The following is a 24,556-nucleotide window of genomic DNA, read 5'->3' as shown; positions in this document are numbered from 1 at the left end:
TGTTTCAGCTTCAGATGTTTCAGCTTCAGATGTTTCAGCTTCAGATGTTTCAGCATTGGATGTTTCAGCTTCAGATCTTTCAGCATTGGATGTCTCAGCTTCAGATAAATTAATCATCATTGAGTTTTACAAATCCCTCTGCTGACATCAGCTAAAATGCAGCTTGACCTGGTCAACCTGCCTGTTGGACCCAGAATCTTCTGGGTCACTGGTCGTCATGGTGACTGACTGTGGGAAGAAGAGTTTGGGCAGACATCTTGGCTGTGGCCCATTGGACGGTTGGTTGTTTGGGTAGTTCTGGGTCTTTTAAAGCTGTGGGAGGAGGAGCGAACTGCAAACATGACAACAACAGAAGATGTCGCCCTGTCCATCAACTTTTATATCGTTCGTTAGAAGTTCCGTCATTTACGAGTCAGATCTTAAGATTCTTGTGCGCACACCTGCAGCAGGTAAAACATGAACTTTGAAAACGTTTGTTCTTTCAGAGCAACTGAAGTCAATATCTTATATCTTCCTGCTGCAGGTGAGATGCTTCTTCAGTCACGAGTTTCTGAACTGAACCAACAAGGAGCTTCTCTCTGCTGAAGAGACACCTGAGCTGAGGCGTGGAGCAGTTTGTGTCTCTGAGGACAAACTGTGACCCGGTTCACAGGAGGAGGGGAGGAGGAGGAGGAGGAATTCCCTGCTGGAATCTGTCCAACTCTCAGAGGAGCTCAAGGTCCTCAAAGACTGGAGTGGACTGTCGGACAAAATAAGTCAAGTCTCAACCACGTCCACTGTCCCTCATCTGGACATGTCCAAACCATGTCCAAGACTTTGATTTTATTTTTCGGATTCCTTCAGTGACAAAGAAATAAAATGATTCAGGTCTGAAATTGGAAAGAAAAGTTTTTTTTAATCTTATTTGTTTAAAGTTTAAATTTTCGCTGATTACCTGAAAAAAAGACCATCGTGATTACCTTAAGTTTTTAGACCCAGATGGAAAAGAGACTCTTTCTTATAAAAGGTAAGACATTTTATTTACAGTGTTGAAGGGAAGGTATCTGGAAGAGAACAGGAAACAGGTACATATTGACAAGAGCAATATCCAGGCTGATGTTCCAGAAGGTTCTCTTACTTTTGTTGTTTTAATTGACAGTCTTGGAGAGGACGGAGAAGTAGCTGTTGTAGTTTTCAGGAAATGTCCATTCTGCTACTGCCTTGATCTTTTCAGGGTCCATCCATACCAACACACTCAGAAATAAAACCAAAGAAGGTTACCGTTGGCACGTGAAATTGATACTTTTCAGCCTTAACATACAACTGATTCTCAAGGGGATGTTGAGGAACCACTTTGACATGTCAGGTATGTTGTTGGGGTCTTTAGAATATATGAGAATGTTGTCAAGAAAAACAAAAACAAAAATGTTCATAAAATATCTCAAGACATCACTGACAAGAGCCTGGAAGACAATGTGAGCATTAGTCAGGTCAAAAGGCATCACAAGGTCCTAAAAATATCCCAAAGTTGTCTTAAATGCTACCTTCCACTCATCTCCCTTTTGAATTTGAACCAAATAGTAAGTGCTTCGAAGGTCCAGATTGGTGAATATGGTGGCATCATGAAGCTGTTCATAAAACGAGACAATGAGAGGTAAAATGTATTTTTTTTTATTGTTATTTGATTTCCACACATTTGTAAGGACACAAAAAGAAACAGCAAGGAGCTTGATGTCCCTCACCTGGTCATTGGTTACAGGTACCCTACCCCAGAGCAAGGCCTGGAGGAGGGGCTTGCATGCGAGTGACTGGGTCTCAACTAGAGTTGCATTTGGGCCCAAAAAATTCCATCTGATCGGGCCCCAGCCCGTAGCCATCATTTCCAAACCCCACCCGACCCGATGAATTAACAGTAATTACAGGTCTGAACCAGGACAAACCCAACATTTTTAATTAAAATTTGACTGCTTATATAGTTATTAACTGTCAGCAGATGTGCACGGCTGATTAAAAGGGGGCAGAAGATCTGAGATGAGGAGGTGTTTGTCCTTTCATGGCCGTCAAAGCGCATGAAATCCCTGCTTCTGCCTGCATTCTGCATTATTCAGACACGGTCCCTGCTCTGACATGTCAGATATTTTGGGATCTCACCTGTTTGGATCGTCCGCCACACACGCCTGCTGAGTGCAACTGAATCTTTTTAAAATTACACCACCACCTTCTAAAGTAAAGAACAAAGAGGTCTCATTTATTTGAATGTCTTTCTTTACTTTAACTGATCTTTATTTTTTTTTTTTTACCTCTTTCAAGGCCGGTCAGCATGCTGTCAAATGGCCATGTGCGACTGGTGAATGTATGGCAAGCTATGTTGTCATATAATTGGATTGTCAGCAGCACGCGTCCGCTAACACAATCAAAAGCCCGACACTGTCCTGGCCTGCACATTATTATGGCCCGGCCTGGCCCAGCTCGGCCATAATCCAGTCGGGCCGGGCTCCAGGGCATGGACTGTGACCTCTCTGGTGGGGAAGGAGCCTGAACTTGTGCATGAGGTTGAGAGGTACCGACTAGATACAGTTGGCCTCACCTCGATGCACAGCATGGGCTCTGGAAACAATCTCCTTGAGAGGGGCTGGACCTTATTCCACTCTGGAGTTGCCCATGGTGAGATGCGCAGAGCTGGTGTGGGTCTACTTGTAGCCCCCCGACTTGGTGCCTGTGTGTTGGAGTTTTCCTCGGTAGATGAGAGGGTGGCTTCCCTTCACCTTTTGGTAGGGAAATGGGATCAGTCTGTGGTTTATGCCTACGCGCCAAATGGCAGTTCAAAGTATCTGGCCTTCTTGGAGTCCTTGGCAGGAGTGCTGGAAGGTTCTCCAGCTGGGGAATTCTTTATTCTGCTGGGGACTTCAATGCCCACGTGGCTAATGACAGTGTGACCTAGAGGGCTGCGATTGGGAGGAACGGCCTCTTTGATCTGATTTGATTCTCAGTCGCTGCCCCTAAACTGTGGAACGAGCTGCCTCTGCATGTCAGACAAGCTGGCTCACTTCCTGTTTTTAAGTCTTCTCTGAAGACACATCTTTTCTCTTTGGCTTTTACTTCAGTTTGAAATGTTGGTTTTAATGACTCTAAGTTATTTGTTTTATTTTATTTGTTATCTTTATTTTATTTCATATTTTTAACGTGTGGGGTTTTTATGTTTTTGTATGTCCTAGTGTACAGCACTTTGGCCAACAGTGTTGTTTTAAAGTGCTCTATAAATAAAGTTGTATTGTATTGTATTGTATCTGAACTCGAGCGGTGTTCTGTTGTTGGACTTCTCTGCTAGTCATAGTTTGTCCATCACAAACACCATGTTCTAACATCAGGGTGTACATAAGTACACTTGGCACCAGGATGCCCTAGGTTGTAGATCGATGATTGACTTTGTAGTTGTGTCATCTGATTTGCGGCCCTTTGTATTGGACACTTGGGTGAACAGAGGCAACTGTCAACTGATCACCACCTGGTAGTGCGTTGGACCAGATGGCGAGAGAAAATGCCAGAAAGACCCAGTAGACCCAAATGTGTTGTGAGGGTTTGTTGGGAATGCCTGACAGAAGAACCAGTCAGCAAGATCTTCAACTTGCACCTCTGGGAGAACTTTGATAACACATCCTAGCTGAGGCGAAGAAAGTTGAGTCAGCGTGGGCCATGTTCCATGACTCAGTTGTTGAAATGGCTGCCTTGAGCTGTGGACGCAAGTTTGTTGGTGCTTCTTGCAGTGGCCATATTCAAACTTGGTGGTGGACACCCCGGGTTAGGGAGGCTGTCAAGCTGAAGAAGGAGTCCCATCGGTCCTTGTTGGCCAGTGGAACTTCAGAGGCAGCTGAGGAGTACCGGAGGGCCAAGTGGTCTGCAGCCTTGGCTGTTGCTGAGGCAAAAGCTTGAATGTGAGTTCAATGAGGCCTTGGATAAAGACTCTCGGTCGGCTCCAAAGAGATTCTGGCAAACCATCAGGCGGCTCAGGAGAGGAAAGCAGCTCTTTACTAACACTGTGTTCAGTGAAGGTGGGGTGCTGTTGAGCTCAACCAGTGATGTCATCAGGAGGTGGAAGGAATCCCACTGATACGTCTTCCATGGAGGTAGATGAGTCGGGGGACTTTGGGGTTGGTCTGTCCATAACTGTGACTGAGGTCGCCAAGGTAGTTAAATGCTCCACGGCAGCAGGACTCCAGGGGTGGATGAGATTCGCCCTGATTTCCTTAAGGCTCTGGATGTTGTAGGGCTGTCTTGATTGCCACGCCTTTGCAACATTGCGTGGACATCGGGGGCAGTGCCACTGGATTGGCAGACTGGGGTGGTGGTTCCCCTCTTCAAAAAGGGGGACCATTTACATTCACTAGGGGCCTTGAGGGATTATGGGAGTTTGCCCATCCAGTCTACATGTGTTTTGTGGACTTGAAGAAGGCATTTGACCATGTTCCTTGATGTACGCTGTGGGAGGTGCTCTGTGAGTATGAGATGGGCGTGCCATTGCTATGGGCTGTTCGGTTCCTATACAAGAGGTGCGAGAGTTTGGTTCTCATTGCCAGTAGTAAGTCAACTCCCTTCAGAGTGGGTGTTGGACTCCTCCAGGGCTGCTCGTTGTCACAGATTCTGTTCATAACTTTTATGGACAGAATTTCTCGGTGCAGCCAAGGGGCGGAAGGAGTCCGGTTCGGTGGCCTTAGGAGTCCATCTCTGCTCTTTGCAGATGATGTGGTCCTGTTGGCGTCATCGTGCCATGATCTTCAGCTCTCACTGGAGCAGTTATCAGCCGAGTGTGAAGTGGTTGGAATGAGAATCAGCACCTCCAAATCTGAGGCCATGGTTCTCAGTCGGAAAAAGGTGGACTTCAGGTCGAGGGTGAGGTTCTGCCTCAAGTGGAGGAGTTTAAGTATCTCGGGGTTTTGCTCATGAGTGAGGGAAAAATGGAGCGTGAGATTGACAGATTGATTGATGCAGCATCTGCAGTATTGCAAACTCTGTGCCGGTCCGTTGTGGTGAAGAGGGAGCTGAGCTGTAAGGCAAAGCTCTCTGTTTACTGGTCGGTCTACGTTCCTCCCCTCACCTCTGGTCATGAACTCTGGGTAGAGACTGAAAGAACAAGATCATAGATACAGGAGGTTGAAATGAGTTTCCTCTGCAGGGTAGCTGGACTCTCCCTAGAGACAGGGTGAGAAGTTCAGTTATCAGGAGAGACAGAGTAGATCCTCTGCTCCTTCACATTGAGAGGAGTCCATTGAGGTGGTTCAGGCATCTAGTAAGGATGCTCCCTGGACGCCTCCCTATAGGGAGGTATTTCAGGCATGTCTGACTGGGAGGAGACCCTGGGGAAGACCCAGGACACGCTGGAAAGACTACGTTTCTCAGTTGGCCTGGAAACTCCTTGGAGTCCTCCCAGAAGAGCTGGAAGAGGTGGCTGGACCTCCCTGCTCAAGATGCTGCCCCTGAGACCTGAGGGCAGAACAAGAGGAAGATGATGGATGGATGGATGGATGGATAGATGTATAGATGGATGGATGGTTGGATGGATGGATGGATGGATGGATGGATGGATAGATGGATAGATAGATAGATGGATGGATGGTTGGATGGATGGATGGATGGATGGATGGATGGATGGATGGACAGATGGATGGATGATGGATGGATGGACAGGTGGACAGATGGATGATTTAACCCTCTCTAATTGATACGTGGTCTCTGCATTTTGTCCTTCTTGGCCACAACACCCCCCACCCCCCAGCTCCTCCAGGAGGTGTAAGCTTCACAAACCCACTGGGAAGGTTTCTTTATTCTCCTAAAGCGTGTTTGTGAAGACAAACAGATGAGAGCTGATCTAAAGAATCTGAAGATCAAATGTTTTGGACCTTCAGGTTCTGACGCTGAGTCATCAGTCCTCAGGAGCAGCATTAACAGACCTCACAGAACCAGTCTCTTTTCACTTGAAATAAGTTCTGTTTGGTCACCGTGGACCGATCTACACACGGCTGCTGGGTCGTCACGGTAACTGTGTCTGTCTCACAGTCTGTAGAAGAGTTTGAACATTTTCATTTATGCTGAGGACAGAGGACAGGAACTTTGATTTATGTCCACATCATGAACTGTGGGACATCCTCAGAGATATAGACAAAATAAAGACCAAAAAAATAATTGTTACAGCTGAGAAATGTTTTCAGGCAACGAGACGGGAATAATCAATTTAATGACAGAAACTTCTCATGTAATCAGGATGAGACCAGGTTCAGACTCCTTGACCTGTGAGACTCAGACCAAAGGTCTCATGGCTTTAGGATGCTGCAGGAGACAACCAGAACCAATGGTCCGACATTCAGTTTAGATAAATTTGTCTTTATAAATAAAGTTGTCTTCAAACAACTGCTAAGTTCGTGACAAAAACCAACGCAGATGTAACCCACAATTAGTCAAGGACTTTTATTTTTGTGGGCCCACTTCCTGTGTTACCCCAAACTCTGCTAACTTATTTAAAGCCCCGCCTCCAGGGCTGTTACACAGACATGTTCCTGTTTTTATTTTACACTGCTTTATAATGTAACAGTTTTTGTTTCATTTTTTACATCATTTCCTCTATTTCCTTTTCATTTTATTTACTTTTTTATGATTGTCTACTGTTTTCATCATTCTTTGTTAAAATCAGGTCTCTCTTGTAAATGAGTCCTGGAGGCTCAATGAGACTCACCTGTAGAAAAACAGGTTGAACTGAATTTTTTTTTTTAAATTTGAAATTTTTTTAAAAAAAAAAATCAGGATTTAAACAACTTTGCTTGAAATGGACTCAAACTGCTGTTAGGTTGATGAAATCAAACTTTAACTATAAAATGAAATTTAAATCTTTTTATGCAGATAGATCTACCTTCAGCAGGGCCGTATTAAAGATGGTGGGGGCCCCTGGGCTGGAGCTACTTTTGGGGTTTTTGTCAACATAATTGTTTTAACGTGTAAAGCCAAAGCTCTGAGGATGTTCAGGTGAACTTGGAAGGTTTCCAGCTGCTCAGACTAAACATCTGGAAGGAAAAGTCTTAGTTATTTTTTTAGTAATCTGACTAATTGTTCTTTTTGAATGGATTTTAGGATTCTTAATTTAGATCATTAATTTTAATTTTATAAATGGTCAGAGGTCACACAACTAAACTCTCATTGACTTCCAGTGTATCTGAGCTTCCATAGATCCTGTAGGATCTCAGACTTTCTTTCGCCTCTAATCAGACTAATCAGAAGAACTCAGGGTTTGAAACATGAAAACTTAGAGCTTTTATCCTGGAATTTCAAAATAAAGCTGCCAGGTACTCATCAAAATAAGAGCTAGGCTCTGACAATGAACACAGAAGTGATTTATGAGGAAGGAAAGTGTGTCAGTGTGTGAACTCTAAAAGGTGACCTACTTTCTGAGTCGTGCTCGGTTTTCTTGCTGATTATCTGAGCGATGAAAGACGGCAGAGGATTATGTCACTTCAGCCTCGACGGCCCGACTGCAGAAATGTAGGTGAGGACAAACTGATCCGAAGAACCGTCAGCACCAGCGCTCTGTACAAACTGACACCGTCTGGCAGTTACTCAGACCAGTTTAGACCTGTGGTCATGAACTTCAGCTTGGGATGATTTTCAGAAATTAGTCTAAAGTCACGTTGTAGAAAAAACACCAACACCAGTCGTGAATGCGTAAACGCAGAACAAAGTTCATTATGTTGTCTCTTTCTGTTTAGCTGGCTCGTTAGTGATGCTAACGTCCTTCAAGACACTTGGGTTCTCAAGGCTCTGCTGGTGTTTGGTGGCTCAGAAGTTTAAACAGTTTGGGAGCGGTTGGTTTGGCTGCTGGGCCCATCAGCCCAGAGTCCAAACTTAAGGTGCCCTGTTAGTCTCAGACAGAACAGAACGAGTCTTTCAAACCAAAATATTTTATTTGATGGTACCAATCACAGCCCAGCGGGTCAAACAGACAAACTCTGACCATATTTTACAGATTAGCAGCATCACATGAGCCTGGTTCCAATCCAAACCAGAAGATTTCCTCTGAAAGGGAACAAAGAGCTGATAACTCCAAACAAGATGTCCTGGCAGGCCAGTTTGTCAGAACCGGGTTAACAGAACCCGTCTGTCCTGGTGTTGGATTTATCCTTCAGTTCGGTTCTGCTCGGTGACGATGATGCTTGGTTTGGTTTATCAGCTAATCTACGGCATGAACAGAAGCGTTCAGCCTCGTAAACACAGAGCTAGACATGGTGACAGAGAGCTACAGGAAGTCGGCGTGGAGCTGGTCACCTTATTTTACTGAAGTGTCTACTGACCCGTAGAGATGAAGGAAGTTTCTATACAGAGACAAAGCATGGAGTTAGAGGACCAACCAACGCTGCAGGAGACTCACTGATCACCAAACAAGTTTATACTGAAAGGACTTGTTCCATCCTTTGGGAATCCCCCTGTTGGCTCTGAAATATCATTTTCTGTCAGACTGTTTGATCTTTGGGGTTTTTATTAGACCCATCTAACAAAATGGGCTTCGTGACATGCTGCTGCGAACAAAGAGCCCAAAAATCCAAAACAAGTTGTCTGTAATGTGACGGCACAACTCTGGTTCATCCCTTGAGTTTATGGGCCTTTTTTATATTTAAATGATTCATAGGCAACGCTAAATGGGACAACAAACAAACAAACAAACAAACAAACAATCTTTTGAAGATGAATTGGATCAAAACATCCTAGTACATATTTGCAATGGTTCATGCCTTTTTAGTTGAAAAACACTGCACCACTTTTTTTTGGTTGAAAACATTGCTCCGCCTCTTTTTGGGTGAAAAACATTGCTCCGCCTCTTTTTGGGTGAAAAACAATGCTCCACCTATTTTTGGGTGAAAAACGATGTTCTGCCTGTTTTTGATTTAAAAACAATGTTCTAACTGTTTTGGGGCTTACTGATTGTTGTAACTGAAACTCCTGAGGCTATCTTTACGAAAACAACAATAAATACTGTATATCTAAACCTTTTAAGGGCTTAAATATTATGGTCTGTCAAGCAAACCTTTATTTATTGTCGTTGCTGATCAACAATAATAAACATTATATTAAAAAATACTTAAATATGTAGTGAAGTTCATCAGATTAGTTGAATGGTCCACCTCAGGGCTGATGCATCAGATCCCATCAGATCCTCAGGAGCATGGATCTCTCTTGGATCCATTGGTTGTTTTCAACCCAAAAGGGCCATTAAAAGAAAAATAAAGTTGCTCAATAACTTGTTCAGGTTCAGAAATTGGATTTAAACTGAGAAGAGGAGCAGTTAAATAAAAAGACCTTCATAAAATCTGGAGAAATTTGTTAAAGAACACTTTTAAAAGTTACAGGAACACCTGGTTGCCTGGAACAAAAATATAAATAAGGCTCTGCGTAAAAAAAGGATCAAACTAAGGTCAAATAAAAATACTTAAAAAACATTGTTGAGTTTTAGGAACAAATTAAATATTTCAGATATTTTGTCACATATTTTAGAAAAACACATTTCTCTCAGAACACATTTCTTTTAAATATAAATGGATCTATTTTCTGATAAAAATATAATATTTGGCTTATTGCTGTTTGATTTGGTGCCATTTTTCTGATCACTTATTAAGGTGAGATCAATAAATCAATGGGCCAAACTTGGAAACATTCATGTCGTTCATCAGTTTCACTGAAATCTTTTCCTCGTGTTGAACTGCAGGAAGGATCTGCTCCTGCAGGAAGGATCTGCTCCTGCAGGAAGGATCTGCTCCTGCAGGAAGGATCTGCTCCTGCAGGAAGGATCTGCTCCTGCAGGAGGCCGAGCGGCTCCTGGTTTGGCTGAAAGCAACAAATGTTGGTTCCTGGTGGAACTTCGGCTCGCAGCCACAGTTTCAAGACGTTCGGCGGCCGACTTGCGGCCCACAGACACAAACAGGATTCATGCAGGTTTCACAGTCCGTTAGCAGGAGGTGCAGAGACGAGGAGGAGCATGGAGGAAGAGTTCTGATGCTGGGGGGCATCTGGCTGAGGTCTTGCAGACTCTGGGCTCCTGCGGAGGGTTGGGGTCGCCTAGAAGGTCAGCACTGAAATGTGGAGGAGAGTCGCTGCAGTGGCAGGTGTCAGCTTCATCTGGAGGGAGCAGCATGCAGGGAGGAGGAGGAGGAGCAGGAGCAGGACTCTCACTTACAGTCGACATCCAGGACAGCTCTGACGGACCGGGTCAGCTCCTTGGCCTCCTGGGCCAGCGAGGCTGCCGTCCACAGACTCTTCTTGTAGCGAGGAGGAAGTCCGTGAGGCACTGAGCCGACTTTAACGTCTCCGGAGCTGCAAACAGGAAGAGGAGGAGTCAGAGGGGAGTCAGAGGAGGAACCTGACAGTATGCATGTCACCCGCCATTTTCGTTTAGTTAAAACCCTCCAGGAGCTGTCAGCGCTCCGAGAGTGTTGGGGATGACTCTCAGCTACTACCACATGAAGCTTCAGCCCGACAGCTGTAGAAATGACAGAGTTCAACTTGTTTCTGTGCTTGATGAGAGCCGATAGCTGTGGCAGCCATCTTAAATTAGACTGATACTAAAAGTTCTTCAACTGCAGACAAACATCCAATAGTTTCTATGTGTTTCATTGAAAGCCATCCAGTGGTTCATGAGATATTTTACTAACAGAAAGAAAGACATTGCGTGCCCTTGGTCTGTTTTCAGGGGACAATAATTCAAAAGTTGTTTCATAAATCCTGACTCCTGAGCAGGTTCTGGTGATGGTCGTGGTAAACCTCTTTATTCAGGCTCCACAGATCCACCGCCAGATGTTTCTTCAAACATTCTAAGGACCTGCATCACTTCCTGTCTCTCTTCTTCTCGTTCAGCTCTGTTTTCAGCCCTGACCTGACAAATCATTCAGAAAGTGATTAGGAACAGCTGACGGGAACAACGTCTCCTGATTTCCACGAACCAGAAAGATCACATTTCTTCCCAAGCGTGGCCTAGAAACAGACAAACAGGTGAGTAAAAATAAAAAGCAGGTCCAGCTGGGTGGGGGACTTGATGGGGGAGGGGCTCTGGCAGGAGTTATGAAAGCCCAGGTGTCCCACTGACCTGCAGGAAAGAAAAGAAAGCTGGCAGGAGGCGTCATGCATGGACGACTTCATAACACGAGCTGCTAACAGGACGTCCAGCTTACACAAGCTGCTGGATGGAGCAGATAACGTGGGATTAAAACACCGGCGAAGAAGAAACTCCAAGAAACGCCAGGAGGACGGACAGCAGGACAGAGAAACTGACGAGGAAAACAGAAAGGAATGATAAAAGATCAATGAAAACGATCAAAAGAAGAACATAAAAAGAGAAATGAAGTTCTCCATCAGACAGGACTCAGTCCTCAGTCTGTCAGTTTGGCCCGCTGCTGTCCTACCTGAGCTGCAGTGGACCAAACTGGACCACTGAGTGTGTGTGAAGCCTGGACGGATGGACTCTCAGCTGGAGACATCATTATGTCTCTGAGGTACTCCCATCGGCTGAGGAGATCTCCGTGGAACACGTCCTGGTGTCAGGATCTGTGGTTTTAGTTGTTTAAGCTTTAGTTATTTAAGTTAGTCTTGCTTGTCTCCATATGTCCCTGTAATGGACTTGCCAGCTGTCCAGGGTGTCCTGTTGTTAGTGACTGTTGGACATGGACACCAGTGACTTGGAAAGGATGAAATGGGTGAAGATGATGGATAGATGGATGTTTCTGTTTTTCTCTGTTCCTCTCTACCATTGGCTCATTTTCTCAGTTCGTTTATGCTTCTTAGATCCTTCAACTCTCACCTGTACCTTTTCCAACAGGCTCAGCTGAGTCCCATGTCCTCATCGTCCTGGTCGCTCTGTCCCTGTTCTGCTTTGCTGTGCTATATGTCCAGTTCTCCTCTGTGTCTCCTTGTGATGACTCCTCAGTTTCTGTGAGATGTTGAGGGAATTGGAAAAAACGTCCATCTGTCCATCTGTCCATCTGTCCATGTTGTGAGCACAAATATTTAGAAAATAGGCGAGGTACTGACTTCCATGTTGGTGTGTGGCTGTATCTACATATAAGCCATGTCTAGGTACAAGATGGCCGCCATTATACATACATATATATATATATATATATATATATATATATATATATATATATATATATATATATATATATATATATAAATATATATATATACACACACGTGTGTGTGTTTAAATTGACCACTCCTATCCTCAGAGGAAACTATGCTTTATAGTTTTTATATTGTTTAAAAGTATAGTTTCCTCAAATGAGTGGGGTGGCCAAAGATTAGTCCATGGGGGCCAAGGCCACCACAGGCACCCCTTGGCTCCTCCACTGCTCCTGGTGGTGATAAAATGCACCCCTCCTCTCTGCAGGAGCCATCACTCTGCAGAACAAAGCTCTCTCTGCAGTAACTCCAGACATGAATATCTTGTATGAAAAACATTTAGGTTTCCTTTAAGTCCATGCAGAAAAAACACTCATCTGTAGAACTTTAATGCTCGTTGTTCAGGCGCCTCGCAGACTGAGGACATCATCGCTTTGAAAGACTTTTAAGGACTAACTTTTATTTGACCTCCTTCTTCAATTGATTTATTTATTTTTATCTTTTAGACAAAATATCCTGTTTAAACATTTTTATTTTGTGTTTCATTTGTTAAATATTAATTAAAAAAAAGTTTTTAAGAATTCCTGATTAATTTTAATTATAACAAAATAAAATATTAGTTTGTTAAAATTTATTTATTTGTTTTCATTGTTGTAAACTTCTTGTGTAAATAAATAAAAACTGATATAAATAAATAAAGAAAATTAAACATATTGTCGTGCACACGCACGCGCACGTGTACCTGTAGCTCTTGGTGGGTCCGTGACATTCCATCAGGAACTCCTGGACGTTCTGCAGGAACAGAAAACAAACAGAATATTTTTATTTGTTTGTTTATCAGATGATCGGTTTAGCAGAATTTTATGTGTTTATTTTTTAAAGAATAAATAAATAAATAAACAGTTTAGCTTATTTACCTCCACAAAACTCAGCAGCTTTCCTGTTGATGTCTCAAAACCCTTTTTGGCTGCTTCGCTCTTCCGTAGCTGACACTCGAGGACCGCCACCTTCAGCTGCTCCGCCTCCTCCTGGAGGGAAAACAAACAACAACAACAGATCTGTAAACAACAACAAAGAATCAGATGAAAGATCAATTTGTTTCAATCAAGTAGGATGAAGTGAGGATCCTGTAGACCTGGTTTGGACCCACCGAGGGTCCGATCGCTCTGCAGCAGTCTTAGCAGGAGCACTGGGCTTGGAAACCAAAGTGCACAGTTCAACGTAAGCGTCAATTTATTTTGATTTTTAAGCATATTGAACATTTCCAAATTTCTCTGATGCTTATAGTTGAATAAATGAACAAACTTTGTACAACAGTTGGCTTTGTATTAAAAACACGTTATAGAATTTATAAAACTGCATCAAAGTAAAACATGTTCAAGTTTTAAGTGCAGAATTATTAATTGCACAATAATAAGCGACTGTAAGAAGATAGACAGATAGATGAGAAACACTGAACTGCCGTTGAACGTATCGGTGGCACGAGCCTGATGACATGTCACGCATCATTGGGAACCTTTAAGAGCTCATACTGAAGTTCTCAAACTTTTCTAGTGGGTTTTCTCCGTACGCTCACGTATCGTGTAGACGACACCACTGCAGCCTTCAGAACTCTCTCAGGGTCCGTTACCTTCTTCTGCGCCGGAGGCTCCGCCTTCTGGGTCTTCAGCTCGGCGATCTCGGCCTCCAGCAGGCGGACCACCTCCTCGTAGTCCATCTCCATACCCCTGGCCTGCTTCTGGGCCTCCTCAGCCAGCTGGACCCGGTTCCTCAGAGCCTGGCTCTCCTCTGCTTCGACTGTCGCCTCCTGCAGGGACGAAGAGGAGGAAGAAGAGCAGGTGAAACAGGCCCTCAGTGAGATGTTCAGGTCTTGCTCAGCTGATAAAACGGTCCCGCTCGATCAAAGCTTGCTGGTCTGGACTCAGAACCATTTCACTGAACCAGCAGGTTGTTGGGTTCAGAAGGCCCGCCAGCCCTCAAAGGTGAACCGAGTAGAAAATGTGATGAGTCTGAGAAGCTGCTCCACCGAGGAAACTGGACCAGGAGGAGACTCTGTCAGACCACAGGAGGGGAGGAACAGGTTTGATGCTTTAGAGATGGATTCTGATCCAATGTGCTGAGGAACCGATCCTCATCAGAGGTTCTGTTGATGAACCGATCCTCATCTGGAGGTTCTGTTGATGAACCGATCCTCATCTGGAGGTTCTGTTGATGAACCGATCCTCATCTGGAGGTTCTGTTGATGAACCGATCCTCATCAGAGGTTCTGTTGATGAACCGATCCTCATCTGGAGGTTCTGTTGATGAACCGATCCTCATCAGGAGGTTCTGTTGATGAACCGATCCTCATCAGAGGTTCTGTTGATGAACCGATCCTCATCAGGAGGTTCTGCTGCTCTGCAGCTTCCAGGTGTGGCAGCACAACACCAAGACAGAAAGACATCAGCAATGACCTCAGAGAAGCAGCTGTTGCTGCCTGTCAATCAGGGCAGGGTCAAAGGTCATTTAGGGAAAGATTCTTCACGTGGAAACATTTCAATCAGCAGCAGATTCACCCTGAACGTCAGACAGTGCAGTGACCCTACAGGCCTCAGTCATCAGGTCAAAGGTCACAGGTCATGGCCTCTTCTCTCTAAAAACAACATGGTAGCTGAAATTAGGTTTTGAAATTTTCATCTGAAGGAACCACAATACTTCTGGACCAGAACCAGATAGAACCCTGTCTCTTTTGTGTAGGAGCAGGAGGACCCTGCAGGTCCAACCAGACCGGTGAGCAGGTCCACAGCAGCTGGAGACACTGACATGAATCTGTCCGGCAACACGGGCCTGGGTCAGAACCACTGATTGTCACTCTTTGTATCAAAGTTGAACCAAATGTCCCACAGTCTGTTGGAGGACAGAGGGTCAGACGTCCTCTCAGGGTTGGACCTGCTTCCTGTTCGTGCTTTTGGGGGACCATGTCTCCTGTCCTGGTTCTGTTCTGCAGAGGACAGAGTCTGACTGTTTTTTGACCATAAATGTCTCTAATAGGGGTGCATCGATTGCAGTTTTCTGGCCGATCACCGATCACAGATTTCTAAAAAGTCTGGCCTGATGATTCCGATTTTGGACGATACAGATTTTTTTTTATTTTATAAAAGACACTGTCAGGTGTTATAAGGTCACAATGCACCTTCAATTTTCCAATATTATTTTACTGAAAAACATACCCTTGAACAATATCCTAGAAACAATACAAACTTGTTTTAACTGGCCATGATGTAGTCCTCTGAAATATAAATCAAGTTCAGACAATTGTTGTTAAAACTAAAAAAAATGGTAAAATTGGTTTTTCATGCAAGTATTGGCCGATTTATGATTTCCCAAAATTAAGGAAATTGGGGCCAAATAATCGGCCATTCGATTTATCGGTGCACACCTAGTCTCTAACTCTTTTTTTTTCATTCAACCTTTATTTAAACAGATAAGTCACACTGAGCCTCAAAGACTCATTTACAAGTGAGACCTGTTTGGACAGACAAAAACAGCGGTTAACTGGACACATGGAGGAGTCGGAGGCGAAAAAAATTCCTATCAGACTTTTTTTTTCTTGCCTGAGAGAAAAACCCTCTAATAATAAAAAACACCTCGCACAAACAAGCACATATAAACGTAGACATTCTGCAATCGGAGACAGAAATGGTCAACAACGCTTATAGATGCTCTCGAGGTCACTGTAATCAGTCAATGTCCTCCGGTGAGATCCATAAACATTCTCGAGGTATGTCGAGGAATGGCCAAGGATAACCTATGAGAATCCAAGAGTCCTGAAATGATGACATGAACTTTATTCATCTGGTTATCAGTTGGAAATTCCTCAGGGAGGGGGTGGTGAGCGTCAGATCACATGTTCTCCAGGTGAATTCAGATAAGATGGCCTTCAAGGACAACCAAGGGAACCAAAATTCAGATAAACACACAGTTGTTTTGGGGACAGGCAGAACTTAATGACATCTACCTTGAGTCTGTGTTGGTCCACTCGGTTCTGAAATGTCCAGATTAACATGGCCACACCGATGGATCATGACTGAGTAAAATCCCCAAGATCTGATCCATTCAGCCCAAAGCATTTGAGTCTGGGTACTCGAGGCACGAACCAAGTCATCATAAAGACAAGCAGCGTGATCGGGTCCAAATTTGCTGCCGACGACTTCCTTGATTGTAGATAAAACCAGCACCAGCTGAATCCAAAATAGCAGGAACCAGTTATCGTGAATCCAATTAAATATGCGTCCTTAAAATCCACAGATGGCAGCAGAGATAGACACATCATCAAGTCTTCCAGTCGATGAGATATCCAGCTGTGTGCGTGCCAACAGGGCAAATCGGCTCGCCTAAAGCCTGTCTTCTCTTCAAGAAATGTTGTAAATTGAGTTGAGGGACCAACTGATCAAAACAAGTCCATAATTATGGTTCAGAAGATGCAAGAGAGGCTCAGAAGCAGTTTCACAGACAGACAGAGCAGCGAAGCGGAGAGGGAGGGGAGAAGCATCCGATCTCGACGAGAGCAAGTGGTGAAAAAATACAGGTGTTGAGCTGAAATCGGCTGTGGTAGTAGCTGAGAGTCATCACAACACAGACTCTGAGGGCCAGCAGGTCACATGAATTACTTTCTCCTGAGTTGGTTCCAGCTGTTTGGTTCCTACTTCCTGTTTAATGTGAGTCCATCAGCTGAAGGAGAGTCTCTCGGAGGAGCTAAAGTCCTTCTTTACCAGTTTAAATCAGTTTTTGTGGTCTACAGAGAACCAAAGAAATGTTCTCTGTAGAAACAGCAGCAGAAGGACACTGTCACCCCCCCCCCCCCCCCCCACACACACACACACACACACACACACGGGGCAGTGTGTGAGATCAGGGCTCCACCTGCTGATCTTTTTCTACACAAACACACAGAGGAAGAGAGTGAAGAGAACCCAGCTGCTGGTTCTGATCCTGAGTGGGGAACTTCTGGTGAACCGGGTCAGAACCACTGAATCAAACTGAGCACCTGAAGCTGTTTCTGTTTTGGTCAGCCCTTCAAAATAAAGTGTTACCTTTCAAAATAAAACTCCGTTCTGAGAGGCTGAGGAGTTTGTTCTGCAGGTGAAACGCACCTGTCGCACTCGACTGAGCTCCTCCTGCAGCTCCTGGTGGACCCTCTGAGACTGGACCAGCTGCTCCTGTCAGAACCAGAGTCCAGAACAAAGACACAGTCAGCAGACCGGACCAGGTCCAGGTCCTGGTTTCTGTGGACCCTCAGCTGGAGGAGGTGTACCTGCAGAACCTGGACCTCCTTCAGAGCATCCATGAGATCCTTCCTGACCTGCTCCAAGTCCTCCAGGTCCTCCGAGTCTGACAGACACTGAACACAAACAGAACCACGTCCAGTTAAACAGAAACTCAAACAGAACCAGGTCCGGTCCGGTTGAACAGAACCTCACAAACAAAACCGGTCCGGTTTAAAACAAGAACCTAAAAAACAGAACCAGGTCTGGTCAGATGATGGATGCTGATTTCGCCAAAAACTATTTTTATTTATTAATTTCAGTTTTATTAAGCAGACCTCCGAGCAGTTGTTTACTTCAACAACAGATAAAAAAACACTAAAATAATGAATAAATAACAAAAATACTAAAATAATAAATACATAAAATAAAACAAACAACAAAGTCCATGCTCAATAATCCAAGTTGGATAAAATAAAACACTAAAATAATAAATAAATAAAACACTAAAATAATCAATAAAATAAAACACTAAAATAATTAATACATAAAATAAACACTAAAATAATAAATAAATAAAACACTAAAATAATAAATAAATAAAACACTAAAATAATAAATCAATAAACAGCTCGGTTTAATTTTGACGCCTCCTGCTGCTCCGACACTTCCTGACCCCGCAGCGTTAAATCTTTACTTCCTGCTGATTGGTCGCTCCTTGCCGCAGAGCATCAAAGACCCATGAGTTCAGATCGACCCGGTATCAGAGCTGCGGTCTGGTTCTGGTTAAAGTCTGGTCAGTAATCAGGTCAAAGCCCGGACCTCTGAAGTTAGAGGAAACCTGAAGAGTCAAGTCAGATTTATTCATAGAGCACATTTAAAACAGAAACTGTTACCAAAGTGCTCAACAAAAAGATCACAGCATCGAATAAAAATAACAAGATATAATTACAGCATCTGGAATAAAAAAATAAAAACAAAAAACATAATTAGAAACAATGAAATACTAAATCAGATCACCTTGTGTCAAATGTCACAGAATAATAACAAAAAAGCATAAACTTATTCAGAAAGAAAGAAATACTAAATCATATCAGATGACCGTGAGTTAAATAAAAATAAAACAAAAAGTATAAACACAATCAGAATAAAAGAAAAAATCTAAATCCGATCACCCTGTGTTAAATGTCAGTGAATACAGATGTGTCAGTGAGTACAGATGTGTCAGTGAGTACAGATGTGTCAGTGAATACAGATGTGTCAGTGAGTACAGATGTGTCAGTGAGTACAGATGTGTCAGTGAGTACAGATGTGTCAGTGAATACACATGTGTCAGTGAGTACAGATGTGTCAGTGAATACACATGTGTCAGTGAATACAGATGTGTCAGTGAATACACATGTGTCAGTGAATACAGATGTGTCAGTGAGTACAGGTGTGTCAGTGAGTACAGGTGTGTCAGTGAGTACAGATGTGTCAGTGAATACACATGTGTCAGTGAGTACAGATGTGTCAGTGAGTACAGATGTGTCAGTGAATACAGATGTGTCAGTGGGTACAGATGTGTCAGTGAGTACAGGTGTGTCAGTGGGTACAGATGTGTCAGTGAGTACAGGTGTGTTTTGAGGAAAGATTTAAAAATAGAGACTGAGGTGGCCTGTCTGATGTTGAAGAGCAGATTGTTCCAGAGCCCACAACTGAAAACGTTCAAGCTCCTCTGAGCTTCAACCTGGTTTTTGGTACCACCAAGCAGCTGGTCTGATGATCTCAAAGCCCGAGAAGGAGCATAAGGATGAAGAAGATTGGAGAGGTATGATGGTGCAAGGCCATTAATGCACTTGAATGTCAGCAGGAGAATTTTAAAATCAATTCTGACACGCACAGGAAGCCAGTGAAGAGAGGACAGAACCGGTGAGATATGAAGAAACCTACGAGTTCCTGTTAGTAGCTGAGCTGCAGCATTTTGGACAAGCTGGAGAAGTGAAAGAGACCTGACTGATGCCAACATAAAGTGAGTTACAGCAGTCCAGCCAGGTTGTCACGAAGGCATGGACTAATTTTTCAAGATGGGATCTGGTCAGCATGGACTTGAGCTTAGCTATCTGCCTTAGCTGGAAGAAGCTTTTATGAAGAACAGAGTTGATCTGTTTATTAAAGTCTGCGTCTAAAACCATCCTGAGATTGGTAACAGACTGTTTTAGATGTGGCTGAAGGGAGTCCAGCTTTACAGGATCAGTGGTAGAGCTTGGGTTAAACACAATGACCTCAGTTTTCTGATCATTCAAATTCAAGAAGTTCACAGCCATCCAAGTCTTGATGTCATCAAGACATTTTAGCAAAGGGTGGATGGAGCAGGAACTGTTGGGCAGATAAATATGAAAATCATCACGAGGCAGGTTTTTATTTTGAAAGTTGTTCAGCTTTAGATCTGCTCAGTCTGGTTCTGGTACCAAACACACTCTGAGTACTGAGGACAAACATTACTGACAGAATTAATCATTTTCTGGACCTGGAGCTCTAGATCTATAGTTCTGGATTGATAGTTCTGGACCTGGAGCTCTGGCTTTATAGATCTGGACATGGAGATCTAGATCTATAGTTTTGGACCTGGAGATCTAGATCTACAGGTCTGGACCTGCAGATCTAGATGTATAGTTCAGGACCTGGAAATCTAGATCTATAGTTCTGGACCTGGAGATCTAGATCTATAGTATTGGATTTATAGTTCTGGACCTGGAAATATTAATCTATAGTTCTGGACCTAAAGATCTAGATGTATAGTTTAGGATCTATGTTCTGGACCTGAAGCTATGGATTTATAGTTCTGGACCTGGAGATCTGGATCTATAGTTCTGGAGCTAGAGATCTAGATCTATAGTTCTGGACCTGAGATCTAGATCTATAGTTATGGAGCTGGAGCTCTAGAGCTACAGGTCTGGACCTGGAGATCTAGATGTATAATTCAGGACCTGGAAATCTAGATCTATAGTTCTGGACCTTGAGAAGTAGATCTATAGTTCTGGACCTAAAGATCTAGATGTATGGTTCAGGATCTATGTTCTGGACCTGAAGCTATGGATCCATAGTTCTGGTCCTGGAGATATGGATTTATAGTTCTGGACCTGGAGATCTGGATCTATAGTTCTGGAGCTGGAGATCTAGATTTATACTTCTGGACCTGAGATCTATATAGTTCTGGAGCTGGAGATCCAGATCTATACTTCTGGACCTTGAGAGCTAGATCTATATTTCAGAATCAGAATAAGCTTTATTATCATTGCACCAAGATACAACGAGAACATGTACGTACAGTCGTCCGAAGGATGGACATAGTGCACGAAGCTGCTACTATAAAAAGCGCGGCCCTCTTATTCTTATTCAAAATAATATTTTTGCTTAGATGAAAAAAGGGAAGAAAACACGAGGAGAGATGGTTTAAAAAAAGATCTCTCACACCTTGTCCTAGACAGGGCACAATTTGAGGCATCAAAAAACCTACCACAGCAAGGCAACATAAATAGATGTGATACATGTACATATAGGCCGGTAAAGACATTGAATTTTCAGGGAAGGTCATAGCATATTCCAGAGCACCCCCCATCAAATTCAAATTCTTTGAATTAGGGAAGTATGCAGGGGAAAAAAAGGGGCACTTTGAAGTGTTCACACGACGAAAGAGAGCAAAGCAGGGAAGTGGGGGGATGGAGCAGAAGAGGACACATCTGCTTCCACTAAGAGCATAGAGAAAAAAGTTTCTGTTTCTGGGCCTGTAGTTTTAGGTATATAGTTCTGGACCTGGAGATCAAGAGCTATAGTTCTGGATATGGAGATCTAGATATACAGGTCTGGATCTATAGTTCTGGACCTGGAACTCTGGATCTATAGTTCTTGACCTGAAGATCTAGCTCTATTGTTCTGGAACTGTAGATATAGATCTAAAGGTCTGGACATTGAGGTCTAGATCTTTCGGTCTGGATCTATAGCTTTTGACCTGGAGCTCTGCATCAATAGTTCTGGACCTGGAGATCTAGATCTATAATTCTGGACCTGGAGCTGTAGATCTATAGTTCTGGATTTATAGTTCTGGACCTGGAGCTCTGGGTCTATAGTTCTGGACCTGGAGATCTGGACCAATAGTTCTAGACCTGGAGTTCTGGCTCTGTAGCTCTGCAAGTGGAGATCTAGATCTACAGTTATGGACTTGGATCTCTAGATCTATAGTTATGGATCTCTAGTTCTGGACCTGGAGCTCTAGATATATAGTTCTGGAACTGGAGCTCAAGATCTATAGTTTGTATCTATAGTTCTGGACACGGAGCTCTGTATCTGTAGTCCTGGACCTGGAAGTCTAAATCTATAGTTCTGGACCTGGAGAACTAGATCTATAACTTTGGACCTGGATATCTAGAGCTATAGTTCTGGACTTGGAGCTTTGGATCTATAAGACTGAACCAGGAGATCTAGATCTATAGTTTTGGACCTGAAGTCCTGGATCTGTATTTCTGGACTTGGAGCTTTAGATCTATAGTTCTGGACCTGGAGCTCAAGATCTATAGATCTGGATCTATAGTTTTGGACTTGGAGATCTGGATATATAGTTCTGGACCTGGATAGCTAGATCTATAGTTCTGGATCTATAGTTCTGTACCTGAATATCTAGATCTATAGTTTGGGGGCTGGAACTCTGGATCTATAGTTCTGGATCTGATTATCTAGATCTATAGTTCTGGACCTAGAGCTCTGGATTTACAGTTTTGGACCTGGATATCTAGAGCTATAGTTCTGGACTTGGAGCTTTGGATCTATAGTTCTGGACCTGGAGATCTAGATCTATAGCTTTGGACCTGGAGACCTGTATCTTTATTTCTGGACCTGGATCTCTACATCTATAGTTCTGGACCTGGAGCTCAAGATCTATAGTTCTAGTAGTTCTAGTATAATTCTATAGTTCCACCTCAAACTTGTCCTAAATGCCGACAAAACCAAAGGGATGCTTTTTTTCAAATAGGAAGTTGGTCCCAGCAGTTCTTCCTCTGATTTTATCCTCAAATGGTGTCCCCATTGAGTTTGTTGATTCCTATAAATATTTGGGTATCTTGGTTGACTCGCCGGGCAGCACGGTGGCGCAACTGGTAGAGCTGCTGCCTCTCAGCGAGAAGGTCCTTGGTTCAAACCCCGGTCCAGGGGCCCTTCTGGGTGGAGTTTGCATGTTCTCTCCGTGCATGCGTGGGTTTTCTCCGGGTTTCCTCCCACAGACCAAAAACATGCATATTATTCTGATTGATAACTCTAAATTGTCCCTAGGTGTGAGTGAGAGAGTGAATGGTTGTTTGTCTCGTTTGTCTCTATGTGTCCCTGTGATGGACTTGCGACCCGTCCAGGGTGTACCCCACCTCTCGCACAGTGATTACTGGACATGGGCACCAGCGACCCCCATGACCCAAAATGGAATAAGCGAGTAAAGATAATGGATGGATGGATAGTTGACTCGCATCTCTCTTTTAAGCTCCATGTGGAAAACTTGATAAAGAAACTGAAAGTTAAACTGGGTTTCTTTTTCAGAAACAGATCCTGTCTAACTCTGAATGTTAGGAAACACCTTGTATCTGTGACTTTCCTTCCCTCCATTGATTACGGTGACATTATTTACATGAATGCTCCTACAAGAACCCTGCAGATGTTGGATGCTGCAGATGTTGGATGCTGCAGATGTTGGATGCTGCAGATGTTGGATGCTGTCTACCATGGCGTACTAAGATTCATAACTGGCTGTAACTACCGTACCCACCACTGCACCCAGTACTCACTGGTTAACTGGTCACCATTAACTTCACACAGACTCTCCCACTGGTACATCTTCATCTTTAAATCACTTCCTGGTCTGCTGCCTTCATACATCTCCTCCTACATGTCTCTGCGTGAGTGCAGCTACAGCGTGCGCTCTCAGGACATCATTACCTGCAGTGTTCCCTCAGTGAGGACTGAACTAGACAAAAGGACCTTCTCCTACTCTGCTCCTGTTTCCTGGAATATCTTGTAAAAAGATCTGAAGCTCTCGACCTTTGACCTCTCTAAGTGGCTTTAAGAATCTGTTGGACTCCTGGCAGGGACCAATGCAGACATGTTCCTGTTTTTAGTTTTCTACAGTCGCCTTAGAATCTAGATGTTTTTTGTTACTTTTTAGCCATCCTATTTGTTTAAAAAAAAACCTGCAGTATGACTTTTTATAACTGTTTATTGTTGTCACTGTTGTCCATTGTTGTCATCGTTCTTTGTTGAAATCAGGTTTCTCTTGTAAATGAGTCCTGGAGGCTCAATGGGATTTACCTGTCTAAATAAAGGTTGATTGATTCTGGATCTATAGTTCTGGACCTGGAGCTCTGAATCTATAGTTCTAGAACTGGAGATCTTGATGTATAGTTCTGGACCTGGGGATCTAGATCTATAGTTCTGGGCCTGGAGCTCTGGATCTATAGTTCTGGATTTGGAGCTCAAGATCTATAGTTCTGGACTTGGAGTTCTGGATCTATAGTGCTGCAAGTGGAGATCTAAATCTATAGTTCTGGACCTGGATCTGTAGATCTATAGTTATGGATCTCTAGTTATGGACTTGGGGGTCTGGATCTATAGTTCTGAACCTGGATCTCTGTATCTATCATCCTCAACCTGAAGATCTAAATCTATAGTTTTGGACCTGGAGCTCTGGATCTACAGTTTTGGACCTGCATATCTAGAGCTATGGTTCTGGACCAGGAGTTCTGGATCTATAGTTCTGGACCTGGAGATCTAGCTCTATAGTTCTAGACCTGGAGCTCTAGATCTATACTTTTGGACCTATATTTCTGGACATGGAACTTTAGACCTATAGTTCTGGACTTAGAGCCCAAGATCTATAGTTCTGAATCTATTGTTCTGGACCTAAAGCTCTGGATCATTAGTTCTGGAACTGGAGCTCTGGATCTATAGTTCTGGACCTGGAGCTCTGGATTTATAGTTCTGGACCTGGGGATATAGATTTATAGTTCTAGACCTGGAGCTCTAGATCTATACTTCTGGATCTATACTTCTGGTCTTGGAGCTATGAATCTATAGTTCTGGACCTGGAGATCTAGATCTATAGTTCTGTACCTGGGGATCTAGATATATAGTTCTGGATCTATAGTTCTGGACCTGGAGCTCTGGATCTATAG

At 43.5% G+C, this 24,556-nt stretch overlaps 1 protein-coding gene across 1 annotated transcript in view; it reads right to left on the bottom strand.

The window, feature by feature from the left end:
• stxbp4 (syntaxin binding protein 4) overlaps positions 1–24,556 on the bottom strand; it is a 50,258-nt gene that overhangs the window by 2,825 nt on the left and 22,877 nt on the right. The window contains exons 15-21 of the mRNA XM_037690975.1: positions 23,133–23,135; positions 17,417–17,503; positions 17,256–17,321; positions 13,754–13,930; positions 13,041–13,151; positions 12,866–12,915; positions 10,187–10,323 (exon numbers count right to left, since the gene is read on the bottom strand). Of these exons, the coding sequence (XP_037546903.1) occupies positions 10,187–10,323; positions 12,866–12,915; positions 13,041–13,151; positions 13,754–13,930; positions 17,256–17,321; positions 17,417–17,503; positions 23,133–23,135 (631 nt within the window). The remainder of the gene's footprint in view (positions 1–10,186; positions 10,324–12,865; positions 12,916–13,040; positions 13,152–13,753; positions 13,931–17,255; positions 17,322–17,416; positions 17,504–23,132; positions 23,136–24,556) is intronic.

Source organism: Nematolebias whitei, chromosome 17 (genome assembly GCF_014905685.2).
Source record: "Nematolebias whitei isolate Nwh7 chromosome 17, NemWhi1, whole genome shotgun sequence".
Taxonomy (NCBI): Eukaryota; Metazoa; Chordata; class Actinopteri; order Cyprinodontiformes; family Rivulidae; genus Nematolebias; species Nematolebias whitei.
The sequence above is the reverse complement of the archived record's forward strand: the minus strand, read 5'-3'. Positions and strand labels throughout refer to the sequence as shown.